This window comes from Oncorhynchus masou, unplaced genomic scaffold (genome assembly GCF_036934945.1).
Source record: "Oncorhynchus masou masou isolate Uvic2021 unplaced genomic scaffold, UVic_Omas_1.1 unplaced_scaffold_1585, whole genome shotgun sequence".
Classification (NCBI taxonomy): domain Eukaryota; kingdom Metazoa; phylum Chordata; class Actinopteri; order Salmoniformes; family Salmonidae; genus Oncorhynchus; species Oncorhynchus masou.
The window spans coordinates 91,089-110,967 of NW_027005925.1; the positions used below are offsets into that span (position 1 = coordinate 91,089).

Consider the following 19,879-nt stretch of genomic DNA (forward strand, 5'->3'; position numbering starts at 1 on the left):
CCTTACGGGATCAGTATTGAGACCGACCTTACGGGATCAGTATTGAGACCGACCTTACGGGATCAGTATTGAGACCGACCTTACGGGATCAGTATTAAGACCGACCTTACGGGATCAGTATTGAGACCGACCTTACGGGATCAGTATTGAGACCGACCTTACGGGATCAGTATTGAGACCGACCTTACGGGATCAGTATTAAGACCGACCTTACGGGATCAGTATTAAGACCGACCTTACGGGATCAGTATTAAGACGACACCCAAGAACTGTTGAGTGTTTTAAAAGCCGGTATTCAATCCAAAGCACGTTATAGAGTATTGCACTGGACAGCTGACCATGATCCTTTTAAAAGGTATTTTTTTGTTTGTGGACATTATCATTCACGGCAAAAGGTGCATCAAGTGTAAATTACCTTTAAAAGTCACTGCTCTATGATAACACATCTTGGATTGAATCCTGGCCTAAAACTACTGCTCAGAATTGAGAGCGTGTCAAGGGATCTATTCAATCCGCATCGCAAAAGTTCAGCATTCCAGCGTGATTTAAATTTAAAGGCGATGTTCCTGCTTTAGCAGAGAATGCATTGACAGTAAGCACTGAACATTTCCTTAAATTCTACTGTGCAATCTAACTCTTCAGTGATACAGACTGAAGAGCTTTGATTCCACCGTTCTTTGTTTACCTTTTCTCCTGCGTGGCAAGTTACAAGGACGGCCCTCATTTCATTACTCTCTTTTTCTGTCAGGATACTAAAACTTCACGCCATTATTATTATAATGATGTTTCCCATCTACAACAGCTGGAGAACATACGGACATCCAGGTGCTTTCCGCAGGTCCTGGAGTTGTAGGCAAAACTCATGGGAAAGTGTTGGCTAAATGACAGTACATTTAAATGTAAAAATGGCAATGATTAGACAGTTGGTCGACTCTACTGGCTTTATAAGAGTAGTTTGAGGAAAACAGGGGGTCTGGTAACATGGTACTGTATTGACAACATCAATTATGAGGCTTTTCAGGGAAAATGGCCTCCAGCAAAGCTACACTGAACAAAAATATAAACAATCATTTCAAAGATTTTACTGAGTTAGTTCATATAAGGAAATCGTTCAATTTAAATTCATTAGGACCTAATCTATAGATTTCACGACTGGGAATACAGATATGCATCTGTTGGTCACAGATACATTTTAAAAATAGAGTTGATCAGGCTGTTTGTGGCCTGTGGAATGTTGTCCCACTTCTCTTCAATGGCTGTGTGACGTTCCTGGATATTGGCGGGAACTGGAACACACCGTCCTACACGTTGATACAGAGCATTCCAAACATGCTCAATGGGTGACATGTCTGGTGAGTATGCAGGCCATGGAAGAACTGGGACATTTTCAGCTTCCAGGAATTGTACAGATCTTTGGGATATGGGGCCGTGCATTATCATGCTGAAACGAGGTGATTGTGGCAGATGAATGGCACAACAATGGACCTCAGGATCTCGTCACTGTATCTCTGTGCATTGAAATTGCCATCGATAAAATGCAATTATGTTAGTTGTCTGTATCATATGCCTGCCCATACCATAACCCCACCGCCACCATGGGGCACTCTGTTGACATCAGCAAACCGCTCGCCCACACAAAGCCATACACGCTGTCTGCCATCTGTTGTACAGTTGAAACAGAGATTCATCCTGAAGAGTCCAGCATGTCAGTGGCCATAGAAGGTGAGCATTGGCCCACTAAAGTCAGTCACGACACCAAACTGCAGTGAGGTTGACTGAGGAGGACGAGCACGCAGATGAGCTTCCCCCGAGACGGTTTCTGACAGTTTGTGCAGAAATGATTCAGTTGTGCAAACCTACAGTTTCATCAGCTGTTCGTTCGGGTGGCTGGTCTCAGACGATCCCGCAGGTGAAGAAGCCGGATGTGGAGGTCCTGGGACGGTGTGGTTACACGAGGGCCGCGGTGGTGAGGCCGGTTCAACGTACTGACAAACTCTCTAAAACGACGTTGAAAGCAGCTTATGGTAGAGAAATAAACATTGTGGTTACACGAGGGCCGCGGTGGTGAGGCCGGTTCAACGTACTGACAAACTCTCTAAAACGACTGAAAACAGTTGATGGTAGAGAAATAAACATTGTGGTTACACGAGGGCCGCGGTGGTGAGGCCGGTTCAACGTACTGACAAACTCTCTAAAACGACTGAAAACAGTTGATGGTAGAGAAATAAACATTGAAAGCTCTGGCGGACATTCTTGCTGTCAACATACCAATTGTACTCTCCCTCAAACCTTGAACACAAGGTGCACCTGTGTAATGATCATGCTGTTTAATGAGCTTCTTGATATGCCACTCCTGTCAGATAGATGGATTAAATTGGCAAAAAGGAGAAATACTCACTGACAGGGATGTTAACTAATGTGCACATCATTTGAGAAACGTTTTGTGCACATGGAACATTTCTGGGATCTTTTATTTCAGCTCATGAAACCTGGGACCAAAACTTTACATGTTGTGTTTTATATGTTTGTTATAGTGTCTTCAGAAAGTATTTATACCCATGGACTTATTCTACACGTTTTGTTATAGCCTGGATTATATAGATGTGTTTCCCCTCACCCATCTAGACACAAATACCCCATAATAAAAGTGAAAACATGTTTTCAAATTTACTTAAATTAAATATATATAAATATAATTTACATGAGTTTTCACACCCGAGTCACTATTTTGTAGAAGCACCTTTGCCAGTGATTACAGGTGTGAGTGTTTCTGGGTAAGTCTAAGCACTTTCCACACCTGGATAGTGCAACATCTGCACATTATTTTCTAAATTATTCAAGCTCTGTCAAATTGGTTGTTAATCATTGCTAGACCACCGTTTTCAGGTTTTGCCATAGATTTAAGTTAAAATTGTAACTTGGCCACTGTCTTGGTAGGCTCGCCATAAAGGGGTTGAATTCAGTTTTAATAGTTAATTTGTAAAAAATAAACAACTCCACTTTGACATTATGGGGTGTTATGTGCTGTCCAGTGATAAAATCTAAATTTAAATAAAATAAAAAAATTCAGTCTGTAACAGACAATGTGTGAAAAGTTGAGGGTTGTGAATGCTTCCTGAAGGCACTGTAACTACTGACATTTAATGAACTAAGCCAAATGGTTGTTTCTATTGACTAATATGGGAGACATTTACACCTTTGAAATATGATTTGTTTAAATAAAGAAATGTACCCTTCTGTGAAACAAATTAAGTCACATTTTTTACACACTCTGGATATGATAAATATGACCTGAGATAAGTACAAGTTGTAAAAAAAAAAAAAAAAAAGTTAATTTATTTGACACATCAGAAAATACAATGTTTTGCTCTGAAATTGTAAAATATATAACTTTTAAGTAGATATGGCAGTTGGTTAAGTTTCAGTAATATCACAAAGGGATAGTTCTCAGATGCAGTACGCTGTCAAGGTCCAGTATCCTGGAAGTATTATTCCAACATAAAACACAGCACCATACAGACATGTACTGACAGAGTACGGACCCAACTGGGAGACCGTCCGCTGACGATACGATGGAATTAAAAGTAGACTCCTCGAGATGGCGTTGCAACGATGATATAGAGATGAGTGAGATACAGTCACACAAAGCATGTGCACGGGCAGCGCTTCACGCTGCTACAACGTGGTAGCTACAGGACCAAAACAGCGGAGTAGTTTAACCTCGCGCTTCACGCTGCTACAACGTGGTAGCTACAGGACCAAAACAGCGGAGTAGTTTAACCTCGCGCTTCACGCTGCTACAACGTGGTAACTACAGGACAAACAGCGGAGTAGTTTAACCTCACGCTTCACGCTGCTACAACGTGGTAACTACAGGACAAACAGCGGAGTAGTTTAACCTCACGCTTCACGCTGCTACAACGTGGTAACTACAGGACAAACAGCGGAGTAGTTTAACCTCACGCTTCACGCTGCTACAACGTGGTAGCTACAGGACAAACAGCGGAGTAGTTTAACCTCGCGCTTCACGCTGCTACAACGTAGTAGCTACAGGACCAAAACAGCGGAGTAGTTTAACCTTGCGCTTCACGCTGCTACAACGTGGTAGCTACAGGACAAACAGCGGAGTAGTTTAACCTCGCGCTTCACGCTGCTACAACGTGGTAGCTACAGGACCAAAACAGCGGAGTAGTTTAACCTCGCACTTCACGCTGCTACAACGTGGTAGCTACAGGACCAAAACAGCGGAGTAGTTTAACCTCGCGCTTCACGCTGCTACAACGTGGTAACTACAGGACAAACAGCGGAGTAGTTTAACCTCACGCTTCACGCTGCTACAACGTGGTAACTACAGGACAAACAGCGGAGTAGTTTAACCTCACGCTTCACGCTGCTACAACGTGGTAACTACAGGACAAACAGCGGAGTAGTTTAACCTCACGCTTCACGCTGCTACAACGTGGTAGCTACAGGACAAACAGCGGAGTAGTTTAACCTCGCGCTTCACGCTGCTACAACGTAGTAGCTACAGGACCAAAACAGCGGAGTAGTTTAACCTTGCGCTTCACGCTGCTACAACGTGGTAGCTACAGGACAAACAGCGGAGTAGTTTAACCTCGCGCTTCACGCTGCTACAACGTGGTAACTACAGGACAAACAGCGGAGTAGTTTAACCTCGCGCTTCAACGCTCCCTAGTTGTGGAGGAAATGGATCCACTACGTGTTAACCTTGTGCACGCAACGACATCTCGCTGAGTCGACCTTTAATGAAACCATTCACAATCTCGTAACACAGAAAGCGGCGTAACAAGGGGAGGGGATTATATTAGCCTACATTATAGTCTCATCCAAGAAACAGCAACAAAGACCTTTATATCACAGATGTGGTGTGATATTACCACCTCTCTCTCAGCCCTTAGTCTGCCTTAAAGAGAGAACATGGCTGTTATTCTACATGGAGTGTTCAGAGATGATGTGAGACAGGTTGTGCATCCCAAATGGCACCATATTCTCTATGTTGTGCACTACTTTTGACCAGGGCTGATAAGGCTCCGGTGAAAGTAGTGCACTATATAAGGAATAGGGTGCCATTTGGGACACAAGAGGCCAGGAGATGAAGTATTTATTGTATGCAATGTAAACTGCGAAGAGTTTTAACACACTGAGGTATCGTCACAAAGCTAGCCCTCCTCACATCTCCTTTCAGAATAAATACGCTTGTATTATTGTTCTAAACATTGAGAAATATTGTAGTAGTTGTGAGCAACCAACAGTGATAAAATAAAACATTAAATATTTTAAAAATATCCTCAACTCCATGATTTTGTTTCTCGTTCCATATCCATATGAACAGAAAGGTAGTCAAGTTAAAGTTAGAAAACTGTTCAATAAATAAAGTTCTTCTTGTGTAATGTGAACATTGGTTCTATTCCGAATGGCTCCCTACTCCCTAGGTAGTGCTGGTCAGAAGTAGTGCACTACATAGGGAATAGGGTGCTATTTGGGACGTATCCAGAGAGTTGCATAGTGTACAGATGGGGCCTGTGGTGCAGAGCAGACTGAGCCTGGAGGGGCTAGGCAGGGTGGGCTATTTGAGGCTAGGCAGGGTGGGGCTAGGTGAGGCTAGGCAGAGTGGGGCTAGGTGGGGTGGGGCTAGGCAGAGTGGGGCTAGGTGAAGCTAGGCAGGGTGGGGCTAGGTGAGGCTAGGCAGGGTGGGGCTAGGTGAGGCTAGGCAGGGTGGGGCTAGGTGAGGCTAGGCGGGGTGAGGCTAGGCAGGGTGGTGCTAGGCAGGGTGGTGCTAGGCTCCACTGGGGCTGCATGGTAAAGTCCCATACAAACATAAGTCTCAATGGGTCCTTAGCTCTCACATCCCTGTAGGGGTCAATTCCATTTCAATTCGGTCAATTTAGGAAGTTCACTGACATTCCACTTTTCCTCAATGGGAAAAATGTGGAATTGTAGTTCATCTACTTCCTGAAATTCCAGAATTAAAATTGACCCCAACCGTGATGGTTAGGGACAACCTCTTCCAAGTCTCCATTTGCTCCTGGGCCCAGCAGCGGGCGGCGTGTCCTCCAGCCCAGTAGGGAGCAGCCTAACCAAGCAGGGCAGCAGGTGAGGACAGTGTCTCTCAGTACACCCAGCTGACAGGGACCCACTGGGGCTCAGAAGACAGCTGCTCCACGGCCGCCTGCAGCTGCTCAAAGGCCTTGTCCAGGTTGTCATTAACGATGGTCAGGTCAAAGTAGTGACTGTAGGCCCGGCGGATCCTGGCGCTCTCATCCACCGTCTTCTTCAGATCTGTCTCCTGAGAGAGGGAGGGGGAGAGAATGGGGAGAGAGTGGAGGGGGAGAGAGAGTGGAAGGGGAGAGAGAGTGGAGGGGGAGAGAGAGTGGAAGGGGAGAGGGAGTGGAAGGGGAGAGGGAGCAGAAGAGAATGGGGAGAGAGTGGAGGGGGAGAGAGAGTGGAAGGGGAGAGAGAGTGGAAGAGAATGGGGAGAGAGTGGAGGGGGAGAGAGAGTGGAGGGGGAGAGGGAGCAGAAGAGAATGGGGAGAGAGTGGAGGGGGAGAGAGAGTGGAGGGGGGAGAGAGTGGAAGGGGAGAGGGAGCAGAAAAGAATGGGGAGAGAGTGGAGGGGAGAGAGAGTGGAAGGGGAGAGAGAGTGGAAGAGAATGGGGAGAGAGTGGAGGGGAGAGAGAGTGGAGGGGGAGAGAGAGTGGAGGGGAGAGGGAGCAGAAGAGAATGGGGAGAGAGTGGAGGGGGAGAGAGAGTGGAGGGGGAGAGAGAGTGGAAGGGGAGAGAGAGTGGAAGAGAATGGGGAGAGAGTGGAGGGGGAGAGAGAGTGGAGGGGGAGAGAGAGTGGAAGAGAATGGGGAGAGAGTGGAGGGGGAGAGAGAGTGGAGGGGGAGAGGGAGCGGAAGGGGAGAGGGAGCAGAAGAGAATGGGGAGAGAGTGGAGGGGGAGAGAGAGTGGAAGGGGAGAGAGAGTGGAAGAGAATGGGGAGAGAGTGGAGGGGGAGAGAGAGTGGAGGGGAGAGGGAGTGGAGGGGGAGAGGGAGCAGAAGAGAAGGGGGAGAGAGTGGAGGGGGAGAGAGAGTGGAGGGGGAGAGAGAGTGGAAGGGGAGAGGGAGCAGAAGAGAATGGGGGAGAGAGTGGAGGGGAGAGAGAGTGGAAGGGGAGAGAGAGTGGAAGAGAATGGGGAGAGAGTGGAGGGGGGAGAGAGAGTGGAGGGGGAGAGGGAGCAGAAGAGAATGGGGAGAGAGTGGAGGGGAGAGAGAGTGGAGGGGGAGAGAGAGTGGAAGGGGAGAGGGAGCAGAAGAGAATGGGGAGAGAGTGGAGGGGGAGAGAGAGTGGAGGGGAGAGAGAGTGGAGGGGGAGAGAGAGTGGAAGAGAATGGGGAGAGAGTGGAGGGGGAGAGAGAGTGGAAGGGGAGAGAGAGTGGAAGAGAATGGGGAGAGAGTGGAGGGGGAGAGAGAGTGGAGGGGGAGAGGGAGCGGAAGGGGAGAGGGAGCAGAAGAGAATGGGGAGAGAGTGGAGGGGGAGAGAGAGTGGAAGGGGAGAGAGAGTGGAGGGGGAGAGAGAGTGGAGGGGGAGAGGGAGTGGAAGGGGAGAGGGAGCAGAAGAGAATGGGGAGAGAGTGGAGGGGAGAGAGAGTGGAAGGGGAGAGGGAGCAGAAGAGAATGGGGAGAGAGTGGAGGGGGAGAGAGAGTGGAGGGGGAGAGGGAGTGGAGGGGGAGAGGGAGTGGAAGGGGAGAGAGAGTGGAAGAGAATGGGGAGAGAGTGGAGGGGGAGAGAGAGTGGAAGGGGAGAGAGAGTGGAAGGGGAGAGAGAGTGGAGGGGGAGAGAGAGTGGAAGGGGAGAGAGAGTGGAAGGGGAGAGAGAGTGGAGGGGGAGAGAGAGTGGAAGGGGAGAGAGAGTGGAAGAGAATGGGGAGAGAGTAGAGGGGGAGAGAGAGTGGAGGGGGAGAGAGAGTGGAAGGGGAGAGAGAGTGGAAGAGAATGGGGAGAGAGTGGAGGGGGAGAGAGAGTGGAGGGGAGAGAGAGTGGAAGGGGAGAGAGAGTGGAAGAGAATGGGGAGAGAGTGGAGGGGGAGAGAGAGTGGAGGGGAGAGAGAGTGGGAAGAGAATGGGGAGAGAGTAGAGGGGGAGAGAGAGTGGAGGGGGAGAGGGAGCGGAAGGGGAGAGGGAGCAGAAGAGAATGGGGAGAGAGTGGAGGGGGAGAGAGAGTGGAGGGGGAGAGAGAGTGGAAGGGGAGAGAGAGTGGAAGGGGAGAGGGAGCAGAAGAGAATGGGGAGAGAGTGGAGGGGGAGAGAGAGTGGAGGGGGAGAGGGAGCGGGGAGAGAGTGGAGGGAAGAGAGTGGAGGGGGGGAGAGAGTGGAGGGGGAGAGAGAGTGGAGGGGGAGAGGGAGTGGAGGGGGAGAGGGAGTGGAAGGGGAGAGGGAGCAGAAGAGAATGGGGAGAGAGTGGAGGGGAGAGAGAGTGGAAGGGGAGAGAGAGTGGAAGAGAATGGGGAGAGAGAGTGGAGGGGGAGAGGGAGCGGAAGGGGAGAGGGAGCAGAAGAGAATGGGGAGAGAGTGGAGGGGGAGAGAGAGTGGAGGGGAGAGGGAGTGGGGGGGAGAGGGAGTGGAAGGGGAGAGAGAGTGGAAGAGAATGGGGGAGAGAGTGGAGGGGGAGAGAGAGTGGTGGGGGGAGAGAGTGGAAGAGAATGGGGAGAGAGTGGAGGGGGAGAGAGAGTGGAGGGGGAGAGGGAGCGGAAGGGGAGAGGGAGCAGAAGAGAATGGGGAGAGAGTGGAGGGGGGAGAGAGTGGAAGGGGGAGAGAGTGGAAGAGAATGGGGAGAGAGTGGAGGGGGAGAGAGAGTGGAGGGGGAGAGAGAGTGGAGGGGGAGAGAGAGTGGAAGAGAATGGGGAGAGAGTGGAGGGGGAGAGAGAGTGGAAGGGGAGAGAGAGTGGAAGAGAATGGGGAGAGAGAGGAGGGGGAGAGAGAGTGGAGGGGGGAGAGGGAGCGGAAGGGGAGAGGGAGCAGAAGAGAATGGGGAGAGAGTGGAGGGGGAGAGAGAGTGGAAAGGGGAGAGAGAGTGGAAGAGAATGGGGAGAGAGTGGAGGGGGAGAGAGAGTGGAGGGGGAGAGGGAGCAGAAGAGAATGGGGAGAGAGTGGAGGGGGAGAGAGAGTGGAGGGGGAGAGAGAGTGGAAGGGGAGAGGGAGCAGAAGAGAATGGGGAGAGAGTGGAGGGGGAGAGAGAGTGGAAGGGGAGAGAGAGTGGAAGAGAATGGGGAGAGAGTGGAGGGGGAGAGAGAGTGGAGGGGGAGAGGGAGCAGAAGAGAATGGGGAGAGAGTGGAGGGGGAGAGAGAGTGGAGGGGGAGAGAGAGTGGAAGGGGAGAGGGAGCAGAAGAGAATGGGGAGAGAGTGGAGGGGGAGAGAGAGTGGAGGGGGAGAGAGAGTGGAGGGGGGAGAGAGTGGAAGAGAATGGGGAGAGAGTGGAGGGGGAGAGAGAGTGGAAGGGGAGAGAGAGTGGAAGAGAATGGGGAGAGAGTGGAGGGGGAGAGGGAGAGGAAGGGGAGAGGGAGCAGAAGAGAATGGGGAGAGAGTGGAGGGGAGAGAGAGTGGAAGGGGAGAGAGAGTGGAGGGGGAGAGGGAGTGGAAGGGGAGAGGGAGCAGAAGAGAATGGGGAGAGAGTGGAGGGGGAGAGAGAGTGGAAGGGGAGAGAGAGTGGAAGAGAATGGGGAGAGAGTGGAGGGGGAGAGAGAGTGGAGGGGAGAGGGAGCGGAAGGGGAGAGGGAGCAGAAGAGAATGGGGAGAGAGTGGAGGGGAGAGAGAGTGGAGGGGGAGAGGGAGTGGAGGGGGAGAGGGAGTGGAAGGGGAGAGAGAGTGGAAGAGAATGGGGAGAGAGTGGAGGGGGAGAGAGAGTGGAAGGGGGAGAGAGAGTGGAAGGGGAGAGAGAGTGGAGGGAGAGAGAGTGGAAGGGGAGAGAGAGTGGAAGGGGAGAGAGAGTGGAGGGGGAGAGAGAGTGGAAGGGGAGAGAGAGTGGAAGAGAATGGGGAGAGAGTGGAGGGGGAGAGAGAGTGGAGGGGGAGAGAGAGTGGAAGGGGAGAGAGAGTGGAAGAGAATGGGGAGAGAGTGGAGGGGGAGAGAGAGTGGAGGGGGAGAGAGAGTGGAAGGGGAGAGAGAGTGGAAGAGAATGGGGAGAGAGTGGAGGGGGAGAGAGAGGGGGGGAGAGAGAGTGGAAGAGAATGGGGAGAGAGTAGAGGGGGAGAGAGAGTGGAGGGGGAGAGGGAGCGGAAGGGGAGAGGGAGCAGAAGAGAATGGGGAGAGAGTGGAGGGGGAGAGAGAGTGGAAGGGGAGAGAGAGTGGAAGGGGAGAGAGAGTGGAGGGGGAGAGAGAGTGGAGGGGGAGAGGGAGTGGAAGGGGAGAGGGAGCAGAAGAGAATGGGGAGAGAGTGGAGGGGGAGAGAGAGTGGAAGGGGAGAGAGTGGAAGAGAATGGGGAGAGAGTGGAGGGGGAGAGAGAGTGGAGGGGGAGAGGGAGCGGAAGGGGAGAGGGAGCAGAAGAGAATGGGGAGAGAGTGGAGGGGAGAGAGAGTGGAGGGGGAGAGGGAGTGGAGGGGGAGAGGGAGTGGAAGGGGAGAGAGAGTGGAAGAGAATGGGGAGAGAGTGGAGGGGGAGAGAGAGTGGAAGGGGAGAGAGAGTGGAAGGGGGAGAGAGAGTGGAGGGGGAGAGAGAGTGGAAGGGGGGGAGAGAGAGTGGAAGGGGAGAGAGAGTGGAGGGGGAGAGAGAGTGGAAGGGAGAGAGAGTGGAAGAGAGAGTGGAGGGGGAGAGAGAGTGGAAGGGGAGAGAGAGTGGAAGAGAATGGGGAGAGAGTGGAGGGGGAGAGAGAGTGGAAGGGGAGAGAGAGTGGAAGAGAATGGGGAGAGAGTGGAGGGGGAGAGAGAGTGGAGGGAGAGAGAGTGGAAGAGAATGGGGAGAGAGTAGAGGGGGAGAGAGAGTGGAGGGGGAGAGGGAGCGGAAGGGGAGAGGGAGCAGAAGAGAATGGGGAGAGAGTGGAGGGGAGAGAGAGTGGAGGGGGAGAGAGAGTGGAAGGGGAGAGAGAGTGGAAGGGGAGAGGGAGCAGAAGAGAATGGGGAGAGAGTGGAGGGGGAGAGAGAGTGGAGGGGAGAGGGAGCGGGAGAGTGGAGGGGAAGAGAGTGGAGGGGGAGAGAGAGTGGAGGGGGAGAGAGAGAGTGGAGGGGGAGAGGGAGTGGAGGGGGAGAGGGAGTGGAAGGGGAGAGGGAGCAGAAGAGAATGGGGAGAGAGTGGAGGGGGAGAGAGAGTGGAAGGGGAGAGAGAGTGGAAGAGAATGGGAGAGAGAGTGGAGGGGGAGAGGGAGCGGAAGGGGAGAGGGAGCAGAAGAGAATGGGGAGAGAGTGGAGGGGGAGAGAGAGTGGAGGGGGAGAGGGAGTGGAGGGGGAGAGGGAGTGGAAGGGGAGAGAGAGTGGAAGAGAATGGGGAGAGAGTGGAGGGGGAGAGAGAGTGGAGGGGGAGAGAGAGTGGAAGAGAATGGGGAGAGAGTGGAGGGGGAGAGAGAGTGGAGGGGGAGAGAGAGTGGAGGGGGAGAGGGAGCAGAAGAGAATGGGGGAGAGAGTGGAGGGGAGAGAGAGTGGAAGGGGAGAGAGAGTGGAAGAGAATGGGGAGAGAGTGGAGGGGGAGAGAGAGTGGAGGGGAGAGAGAGTGGAAGGGGAGAGAGAGTGGAAGAGAATGGGGAGAGAGTGGAGGGGGAGAGAGAGTGGAAGGGGAGAGAGAGTGGAAGAGAATGGGGAGAGAGTGGAGGGGGAGAGAGAGTGGAGGGGGAGAGGGAGCGGAAGGGGAGAGGGAGCAGAAGAGAATGGGGAGAGAGTGGAGGGGAGAGAGAGTGGAAGGGGAGAGAGAGTGGAAGAGAATGGGGAGAGAGTGGAGGGGGAGAGAGAGTGGAGGGGAGAGGGAGCAGAAGAGAATGGGGAGAGAGTGGAGGGGGAGAGAGAGTGGAGGGGGAGAGAGAGTGGAAGGGGAGAGGGAGCAGAAGAGAATGGGGAGAGAGTGGAGTGGGGGGAGAGAGTGGAGTGGAAGGGAGGGGAGTGGAGAGTGGAGAGAATGGGGAGAGAGTGGAGGGGGAGAGAGAGTGGAGGGGGAGAGGGAGCAGAAGAGAATGGGGAGAGAGTGGAGGGGGAGAGAGAGTGGAGGGGGAGAGAGAGTGGAAGGGGAGAGGGAGCAGAAGAGAATGGGGAGAGAGTGGAGGGGGAGAGAGAGTGGAGGGGGAGAGAGAGTGGAGGGGAGAGAGAGTGGAAGAGAATGGGGAGAGAGTGGAGGGGGAGAGAGAGTGGAAGGGGAGAGAGAGTGGAAGAGAATGGGGAGAGAGTGGAGGGGGAGAGAGAGTGGAGGGGGAGAGGGAGCGGAAGGGGAGAGGGAGCAGAAGAGAATGGGGAGAGAGTGGAGGGGGAGAGAGAGTGGAGGGGAGAGGGAGTGGAGGGGGAGAGGGAGTGGAAGGGGAGAGAGAGTGGAAGAGAATGGGGAGAGAGTGGAGGGGGAGAGAGAGTGGAAGGGGAGAGAGAGTGGAAGGGGAGAGAGAGTGGAGGGGGAGAGAGAGTGGAAGGGGGAGAGAGTGGAAGGGGAGAGAGAGTGGAGGGGGAGAGAGAGTGGAAGGGGAGAGAGAGTGGAAGAGAATGGGGAGAGAGTAGAGGGGGAGAGAGAGTGGAGGGGGAGAGAGAGTGGAAGGGGAGAGAGAGTGGAAGAGAATGGGGAGAGAGTGGAGGGGGAGAGAGAGTGGAAGGGGGAGAGAGAGTGGAAGAGAATGGGGGAGAGAGTGGAGGGGGAGAGAGAGTGGGGGGGAGAGAGTGGAAGAGAATGGGGAGAGAGTAGAGGGGGAGAGAGAGTGGAGGGGAGGGGAGCGGAAGGGGAGAGGGAGCAGAAGAGAATGGGGAGAGAGTGGAGGGGGAGAGAGAGTGGAGGGGGAGAGAGAGTGGAAGGGGAGAGAGAGTGGAAGGGAGAGGGAGCAGAAGAGAATGGGGAGAGAGTGGAGGGGGAGAGAGAGTGGAGGGGGAGAGGGAGCGGGAGAGTGGAGGGGAAGAGAGTGGAGGGGGAGAGAGAGTGGAGGGGGAGAGAGAGTGGAGGGGGAGAGGGAGTGGAGGGGGAGAGGGAGTGGAAGGGGAGAGGGAGCAGAAGAGAATGGGGAGAGAGTGGAGGGGGAGAGAGAGTGGAAGGGGAGAGAGAGTGGAAGAGAATGGGGAGAGAGAGTGGAGGGGGAGAGGGAGCGGAAGGGGAGAGGGAGCAGAAGAGAATGGGGAGAGAGTGGAGGGGGAGAGAGAGTGGAGGGGGAGAGGGAGTGGAGGGGGAGAGGGAGTGGAAGGGGAGAGAGAGTGGAAGAGAATGGGGAGAGAGTGGAGGGGGAGAGAGAGTGGAGGGGGAGAGAGAGTGGAAGAGAATGGGGAGAGAGTGGAGGGGAGAGAGAGTGGAGGGGGAGAGAGAGTGGAGGGGGAGAGGGAGCAGAAGAGAATGGGGAGAGAGTGGAGGGGGAGAGAGAGTGGAAGGGGGAGAGAGTGGAAGAGAATGGGGAGAGAGTGGAGGGGAGAGAGAGTGGAGGGGGAGAGAGAGTGGAAGGGGAGAGAGAGTGGAAGAGAATGGGGAGAGAGTGGAGGGGGAGAGAGAGTGGAAGGGGAGAGAGAGTGGAAGAGAATGGGGAGAGAGTGGAGGGGGAGAGAGAGTGGAGGGGGAGAGGGAGCGGAAGGGGAGAGGGAGCAGAAGAGAATGGGGAGAGAGTGGAGGGGGAGAGAGAGTGGAAGGGAGAGAGAGTGGAAGAGAATGGGGAGAGAGTGGAGGGGGAGAGAGAGTGGAGGGGGAGAGGGAGCAGAAGAGAATGGGGAGAGAGTGGAGGGGGAGAGAGAGTGGAGGGGGAGAGAGAGTGGAAGGGGAGAGGGAGCAGAAGAGAATGGGGAGAGAGTGGAGGGGGAGAGAGAGTGGAAGGGGAGAGAGAGTGGAAGAGAATGGGGAGAGAGTGGAGGGGGAGAGAGAGTGGAGGGGGAGAGGGAGCAGAAGAGAATGGGGAGAGAGTGGAGGGGGAGAGAGAGTGGAGGGGAAGAGAGAGTGGAGGGGGAGAGGGAGCAGAAGAGAATGGGGAGAGAGTGGAGGGGGAGAGAGAGTGGAGGGGGAGAGAGAGTGGAGGGGGAGAGAGAGTGGAAGAGAATGGGGAGAGAGTGGAGGGGGAGAGAGAGTGGAAGGGGAGAGAGAGTGGAAGAGAATGGGGAGAGAGTGGAGGGGGAGAGAGAGTGGAGGGGGAGAGGGAGCGGAAGGGGAGAGGGAGCAGAAGAGAATGGGGAGAGAGTGGAGGGGGAGAGAGAGTGGAGGGGGAGAGGGAGTGGAGGGGGAGAGGGAGTGGAAGGGGGAGAGAGAGTGGAAGAGAATGGGGAGAGAGTGGAGGGGGAGAGAGAGTGGAAGGGAGAGAGAGTGGAAGGGGAGAGAGAGTGGAGGGGGAGAGAGAGTGGAAGGGGAGAGAGAGTGGAAGGGGAGAGAGAGTGGAGGGGGGGAGAGAGAGTGGAAGGGGAGAGAGAGTGGAAGAGAATGGGGAGAGAGTAGAGGGGGAGAGAGAGTGGAGGGGGAGAGAGAGTGGAAGGGGAGAGAGAGTGGAAGAGAATGGGGAGAGAGTGGAGGGGGAGAGAGAGTGGAGGGGGAGAGAGAGTGGAAGGGGAGAGAGAGTGGAAGAGAATGGGGAGAGAGTGGAGGGGGAGAGAGAGTGGGGGAGAGAGAGTGGAAGGGGAGAGAGAGTGGAAGGGGAGAGAGAGTGGAGGGGAGAGAGAGTGGAAGGGGAGAGAGAGTGGAAGAGAATGGGGAGAGAGTAGAGGGGGAGAGAGAGTGGAGGGGGAGAGAGAGTGGAAGGGGAGAGAGAGTGGAAGAGAATGGGGAGAGAGTGGAGGGGGAGAGAGAGTGGAGGGGGAGAGAGAGTGGAAGGGGAGAGAGAGTGGAAGAGAATGGGGAGAGAGTGGAGGGGGAGAGAGTGGAGGGGGAGAGAGAGTGGAAGAGAATGGGGAGAGAGTAGGGGGGGAGAGAGAGTGGAGGGGAGAGGGAGCGGAAGGGGAGAGGGAGCAGAAGAGAATGGGGAGAGAGTGGAGGGGAGAGAGAGTGGAGGGGGAGAGAGAGTGGAAGGGGAGAGAGAGTGGAAGGGGAGAGGGAGCAGAAGAGAATGGGGAGAGAGTGGAGGGGGAGAGAGAGTGGAGGGGGAGAGGGAGCGGGAGAGAGTGGAGGGGAAGAGAGTGGAGGGGAGAGAGAGTGGAGGGGGAGAGAGAGTGGAGGGGGAGAGGGAGTGGAGGGGGAGAGGGAGTGGAAGGGGGAGAGGGAGCAGAAGAGAATGGGGAGAGAGTGGAGGGGGAGAGAGAGTGGAAGGGGGAGAGAGAGTGGAAGAGAATGGGGAGAGAGAGTGGAGGGGAGAGGGAGCGGAAGGGGAGAGGGAGCAGAAGAGAATGGGGAGAGAGTGGAGGGGGAGAGAGAGTGGAGGGGGAGAGGGAGTGGAGGGGGAGAGGGAGTGGAAGGGGGAGAGAGTGGAAGAGAATGGGGAGAGAGTGGAGGGGAGAGAGAGTGGAGGGGGAGAGAGAGTGGAAGAGAATGGGGAGAGAGTGGAGGGGAGAGAGAGTGGAGGGGGAGAGGGAGCGGAAGGGGAGAGGGAGCAGAAGAGAATGGGGAGAGAGTGGAGGGGGAGAGAGAGTGGAGGGGGAGAGAGAGTGGAAGGGGAGAGAGTGGAAGGGGAGAGGGAGCAGAAGAGAATGGGGAGAGAGTGGAGGGGGAGAGAGAGTGGAGGGGGAGAGGGAGCGGGAGAGAGTGGAGGGGAAGAGAGTGGAGGGGAGAGAGAGTGGAGGGAGAGAGAGTGGAGGGGGAGAGGGAGTGGAGGGGGAGAGGGAGTGGAGGGGGAGAGGGAGTGGAAGGGGAGAGGGAGCGGAAGAGAATGGGGAGAGAGTGGAGGGGGAGAGAGAGTGGAAGGGGAGAGAGAGTGGAAGAGAATGGGGGAGAGAGTGGAGGGGGAGAGAGAGTGGAGGGGGAGAGGGAGCGGGAGAGAGTGGAGGGGAAGAGAGTGGAGGGGGAGAGAGAGTGGAGGGGGAGAGAGAGTGGAGGGGGAGAGGGAGTGGAGGGGGAGAGGGAGTGGAAGGGGAGAGGGAGCAGAAGAGAATGGGGAGAGAGTGGAGGGGGAGAGAGAGTGGAAGGGGAGAGAGAGTGGAAGAGAATGGGGAGAGAGTGGAGGGGGAGAGAGAGTGGAGGGGGAGAGGGAGCGGAAGGGGAGAGGGAGCAGAAGAGAATGGGGAGAGAGTGGAGGGGGAGAGAGAGTGGAGGGGAGAGGGAGTGGAGGGGGAGAGGGAGTGGAAGGGGAGAGAGAGTGGAAGAGAATGGGGAGAGAGTGGAGGGGGAGAGAGAGTGGAGGGGGAGAGAGAGTGGAAGGGGAGAGAGAGTGGAAGAGAATGGGGAGAGAGTGGAGGGGGAGAGAGAGTGGAAGGGGAGAGGGAGCAGAAGAGAATGGGGAGAGAGTGGAGGAGGAGAGAGAGTGGAAGGGGAGAGGGAGCAGAAGAGAATGGGAGAGGGGAGAGAGTGGAGGAGGAGAGAGAGTGGAAGGGGAGAGGGAGCAGAAGAGAATGGGGAGAGAGTGGAAGGGGAGAGGGAGCAGAAGAGAATGGGGAGAGAGTGGAGGGGAAGAGAGAGTGGAGGGGGAGAGGGAGCAGAAGAGAATGGGGAGAGAGTGGAGGGGGAGAGAGAGAGGTTTCCATCAGTCATTATCTTCTGAAGAACTACAACACTCAGAATTGTGCACAGATCCACCAACACCCAGAGACTGACCGTGAGCAGTTTGGTGGTGAGTCCAGCGTCCACCACGGCTTTGTGCATAGCTCTTAGTGTGTCCAGTTGTGGAGCAGCAACAAACACCACAAACGGCATGAACTCTGCCGTCTTCAACTGCTTCAGCGCCTGACAACACACACACAACCCATCAACACACACACACACACACACACGACCCATCAACACACACGACCCATCAACACACACACGACCCATCAACACACACACGACCCATCAACACACACACGACCCATCAACACACACACACACACGACCCATCAACACACACACACACGACCCATCAACACACACACACACGACCCATCAACACACACACACACGACCCATCAACACACACACACACGACCCATCAACACACACACACGACCCATCAACACACACACACGACCCATCAACACACACACACACACGACCCATCAACACACACACACACGACCCATCAAGAAACACACACACGACCCATCAAGAAACACACACACGACCCATCAAGAAACACACACACGACCCATCAAGAAACACACACACGACCCATCAAGAAACACACACACGACCCATCAAGAAACACACACGACCCATCAGTCTTATTCAGGTTTTGCTTAAGACCCATGCAGCTGTCTTTATCTCAATATCAAATTATTTCTGGGTAACAAATTAGGTCCCTTGCTGTCATTATTTTCAATCGAAATAGGCAAAAAGAAACAAAAAATAGCTTCTTAACAAAAGCAATTTCTCAAAGAATTTAGCCAAGACTGTCTGGGAGTGGTCTGAATGGGGAGGGGAAAACTGAGAACTAGCTGTTATTGGCAGAGAGGTTTGGAACTCTTTCTTATTGGTCTGTTAACTAATTTCCCACATGGTGATGTCACCAGGCAGACCAAAACTCAATCCCACAAAAACAAGCTGAAATTTCAGGCAGTCTTTTCAATCAGCTCTTACACTAAAAGGCACGATCATAATGTTCACATTACAGTATTATTCCAACCTAAGTGCGGTAATATAAGGACACAGGAAACATTTTGACGGAACTGTACCTTTAAAATGAATAGATCCTGACTGAGTGAAATGTGTGTGTCAGACCTACCTGTGGGTTAACGTCCAGTATGCAGGTACGTCCTGCGTCCACCACCTCATGGATGGAGTTCATCTTGGTTCCGTAGAGGTTTCCATCGTACTCTCCATGCTCCAGGTAGCGACGGGCCTTAATGTCTGTCTCCATCTGGGACCGAGACACAAAGCAGTACGACTGGCCGTCTCTCTCCTCCTCCCGAGCAGGGCGAGACGTGACTGGAGGGAGGTGAGGAAATGGTGGGAGGTAAGGAGGAGGGCGAGGAGAGTGAGAGGTGGGGTAAGGAGATTGAGGGAGGTATTGCAGGAGGAGTGAGGAGAGAAAGAGGGGGGTGAGGAGAGAAAGAGGGGGGTGAGGAGAGAAAAGGGGTGAGGAAAGAGGGGTGTGAGGAGAGAAAGAGGGGGGTGAGAAATTCTCATTCATCCATAGGAGACTGAAGTTTGTCTTTTGCTGTACCCCTGATACACACACACACACTATGGTGGTTCCATAGAGCAGGGGGTTGATATACACACACAGGGGGGACTGGGACTCACAGGGGACGGTGGTTCCATAGAGCAGGGGGTTGATGATGATCAGTCTGTTCTTTAGGCTGCGCCGGCCCACTCCCTGAGCACCAATCAGAACCAAGGTCTTCCTCTGGAATGGAGGCATCTTGGCCACCTCTTCGTAGATCTGCAGCTCGTGGCGGTCAAACTCTGGTCGTCACGACAACAGACACACTACCACCATCAGCTTAGTTTGCTCAGTAATAAAACTAACACATAACTAATGAACAAAAATATAAAACACAATTTCAACGATTTTACTGAGTTAGTTAACAACTGTCAACTGCAATAAATTCATTAGACCCTAATTTATGGATTTCACATGACTGAGCAGGGGCACAGCCATGGTTCAGCATAGAGCCACCCACTGGGGAGTCAGAATGAGTTTTTCCCCCACAAAAAGGGCTTTAGTACAGACGGCAATAATCCTCAGTTTCATCAGCTGTTCGTTCGGGTGGCTGGTCTCAGACGATCCTGCAGGTGAAGAAGCCGGATGTGGAGGTCCTGGGTTGGCGTGGTTACACGAGGGCCGCGGTGGTGAGGCCGGTTCAACGTACTGACAAACTCTCTAAAACGACTGAAAACAGTTGATGGTAGAGAAATAAACATTGTGGTTACACGAGGGCCGCGGTGGTGAGGCCGGTTCAACGTACTGACAAACTCTCTAAAACGACTGAAAACAGTTGATGGTAGAGAAATAAACATTGTGGTTACACGAGGGCCGCGGTGGTGAGGCCGGTTCAACGTACTGACAAACTCTCTAAAACAACTGAAAACAGTTGATGGTAGAGAAATAAACATTGTGGTTACACGAGGGCCGCGGTGGTGAGGCCGGTTCAACGTACTGACAAACTCTCTAAAACGACGTTGAAAGCAGCTTATGGTAGAGAAATAAACATTGTGGTTACACGAGGGCCGCGGTGGTGAGGCCGGTTCAACGTACTGACAAACTCTCTAAAACGACTGAAAACAGTTGATGGTAGAGAAATAAACATTGTGGTTACACGAGGGCCGCGGTGGTGAGGCCGGTTCAACGTACTGACAAACTCTCTAAAACGACTGAAAACAGTTGATGGTAGAAAAATAAACATTGTGGTTACACGAGGGCCGCGGTGGTGAGGCCGGTTCAACGTACTGACAAACTCTCTAAAACGACTGAAAACAGTTGATGGTAGAGAAATAAACATTGTGGTTACACGAGGGCCGCGGTGGTGAGGCCGGTTCAACGTACTGACAAACTCTCTAAAACGACTGAAAACAGTTGATGGTAGAGAAATAAACATTGTGGTTACACGAGGGCCGCGGTGGTGAGGCCGGTTCAACGTACTGACAAACTCTCTAAAACGACTGAAAACAGTTGATGGTAGAGAAATAAACATTGTGGTTACACGAGGGCCGCGGTGGTGAGGCCGGTTCAACGTACTGACAA

The 19,879-nt window shown here is 53.8% G+C and overlaps 1 protein-coding gene across 1 annotated transcript in view; it reads right to left on the reverse strand.

The window, feature by feature from the left end:
* Positions 1 to 2,452: 2,452 nt before the first annotated feature.
* The window catches only part of LOC135531425 (protein PALS2-like), a 38,987-nt gene continuing 21,560 nt past the window's right edge, over positions 2,453 to 19,879 (reverse strand). The window contains exons 6-9 of the mRNA XM_064959474.1: positions 18,439 to 18,600; positions 17,918 to 18,120; positions 16,813 to 16,941; positions 2,453 to 6,307 (exon numbers count right to left, since the gene is read on the reverse strand). Coding sequence (XP_064815546.1) covers positions 6,131 to 6,307; positions 16,813 to 16,941; positions 17,918 to 18,120; positions 18,439 to 18,600 — 671 coding nt within the window. The 3' untranslated portion in view covers positions 2,453 to 6,130. The remainder of the gene's footprint in view (positions 6,308 to 16,812; positions 16,942 to 17,917; positions 18,121 to 18,438; positions 18,601 to 19,879) is intronic.